This window comes from Lepisma saccharinum, chromosome 7, assembly GCF_977018435.1.
Source record: "Lepisma saccharinum chromosome 7, izLepSacc3.1, whole genome shotgun sequence".
Classification (NCBI taxonomy): domain Eukaryota; kingdom Metazoa; phylum Arthropoda; class Insecta; order Zygentoma; family Lepismatidae; genus Lepisma; species Lepisma saccharinum.
The window spans coordinates 25,922,329-25,923,684 of NC_139235.1; the positions used below are offsets into that span (position 1 = coordinate 25,922,329).

Below are 1,356 nucleotides of genomic sequence, written 5' to 3' on the forward strand. Positions count from 1 at the left end.
GGTTTCTTTTTCACTTTGCATAATTGGACAGAATCCGTTTTATACAAACTTTAGCTCGTTACAAAAGTTTGGTTTCCGACGTTTCCTGACTTCTCTGATTGTGCCTAATCTTGTCGTTCGTTTCTCGAAATGGTTTATCAACACAATACGATGGTATTTACGGCATACAGATTTCCGTGAATCTAAGCGAAAGTTGTGTGTCCAAGAGAACCAGCGATCGTTTGTTGTCTTTGTACTATTATTTGGTCCTTAAACGAGGTAGGCCTGAGTCATAAGTGTAGTTTTAAATCATTTACAGGTTAGGAGAGATTTTTCTAATATTACCGTATATCTCCGTGGAAGGAAGACGTGTGTCAGCGAGCTCCGAAGTGCAGTGAAGCGTGACAAGATGGGGAATTCTCTTGTGCAGTGGCGTTGTGCCATAGGATTGAGGAATGCAGGAGCTAAGAAGTGGTTGGTGTTAGTGATGAACGTGCGGAACAGCTCAAATGCAACCAGCATGTTTTTCGTGGGCATTGTCGTTGCGATTGCCTTGATTATCTCTGGTGTCGAGCAAAATCCTGGACCTTATACAATGGAGGACATTGCGACAAAATTGGATTCTATTGACAACAAGCTAGACAAGGTGACTGAAACAACAGCAATGGCCCAGAGCGATATTAAGCAGCTAATAACAGAAATAAATTGCCTCAAAAACGAAAATGCGGAGTTGAAAACTAAACTACAGTTCTGCGAACTTAAATTGGATGACTTGGAAAACCGGTCAAGAAGGGACAATTTAATTTTCCGCGGTTTTAGTGAAACGTCCGGAGAATCTTGGGACTGTTCTGAACGACTCGTGAGAGACGCTTTGTGGAACATTCTGGAGATCGACACGTCTGACTACGACATAGCGAGGGCGCACAGACTGGGATCGGGACACAACAGACCCATCATTGTAAAGTTTTCAAATTACAAATTAAAAGAAACCGTTCTTGCTCGTGCGCGCTTCTTTCGTGGAACTGGTATCCGCGTCTCCGGCGACTACTCGAGACGTGTTCGCGATATCCGCAGCGAGTTGTGGAAATACATGGAAGAAGCCAGAGAAAACAATCTCCATGCAACAATGAGGTACGACAAACTTTAAATCGAGGGTAAAATATATACGTTGAGCGATCTGGATGCTAACGGACTGCCGCCTGTGACCACGGAAGAGGTGCACCAAAACACAGAAGTGAATCCAAATGCTTCACCTACTGTGGAGTGTAGCGAAGTGCCTTTTTCTTCGAGTGGAGTGAAGGAACCTCTACGCTCCGATCATCCATCCACCCTCACCCTTCGATCGCCTAAGGAACCGTCGACGTCGAAGGCCCCGGC

General features: G+C 45.0%; 1 protein-coding gene across 1 annotated transcript; it reads left to right on the forward strand.

Annotated features, from left to right (window-relative positions):
• Nucleotides 1–388: 388 nt before the first annotated feature.
• LOC145990388 (uncharacterized) lies at nt 389–1,126 on the forward strand. Its single transcript, XM_083126084.1, has one exon. The coding sequence runs from the start codon at nt 389–391 to the stop codon at nt 1,124–1,126; it is 738 nt and encodes a 245-aa protein (XP_082982210.1).
• The last annotated feature ends 230 nt before the right edge of the window (nt 1,127–1,356 follow it).

Bases quoted from the DNA above. Each gene is read 5' to 3' on its own strand.
- LOC145990388 (XM_083126084.1), top strand. From the start codon at position 389: ATGGGGAATTCTCTTGTGCAGTGGCGTTGTGCCATAGGATTGAGGAAT.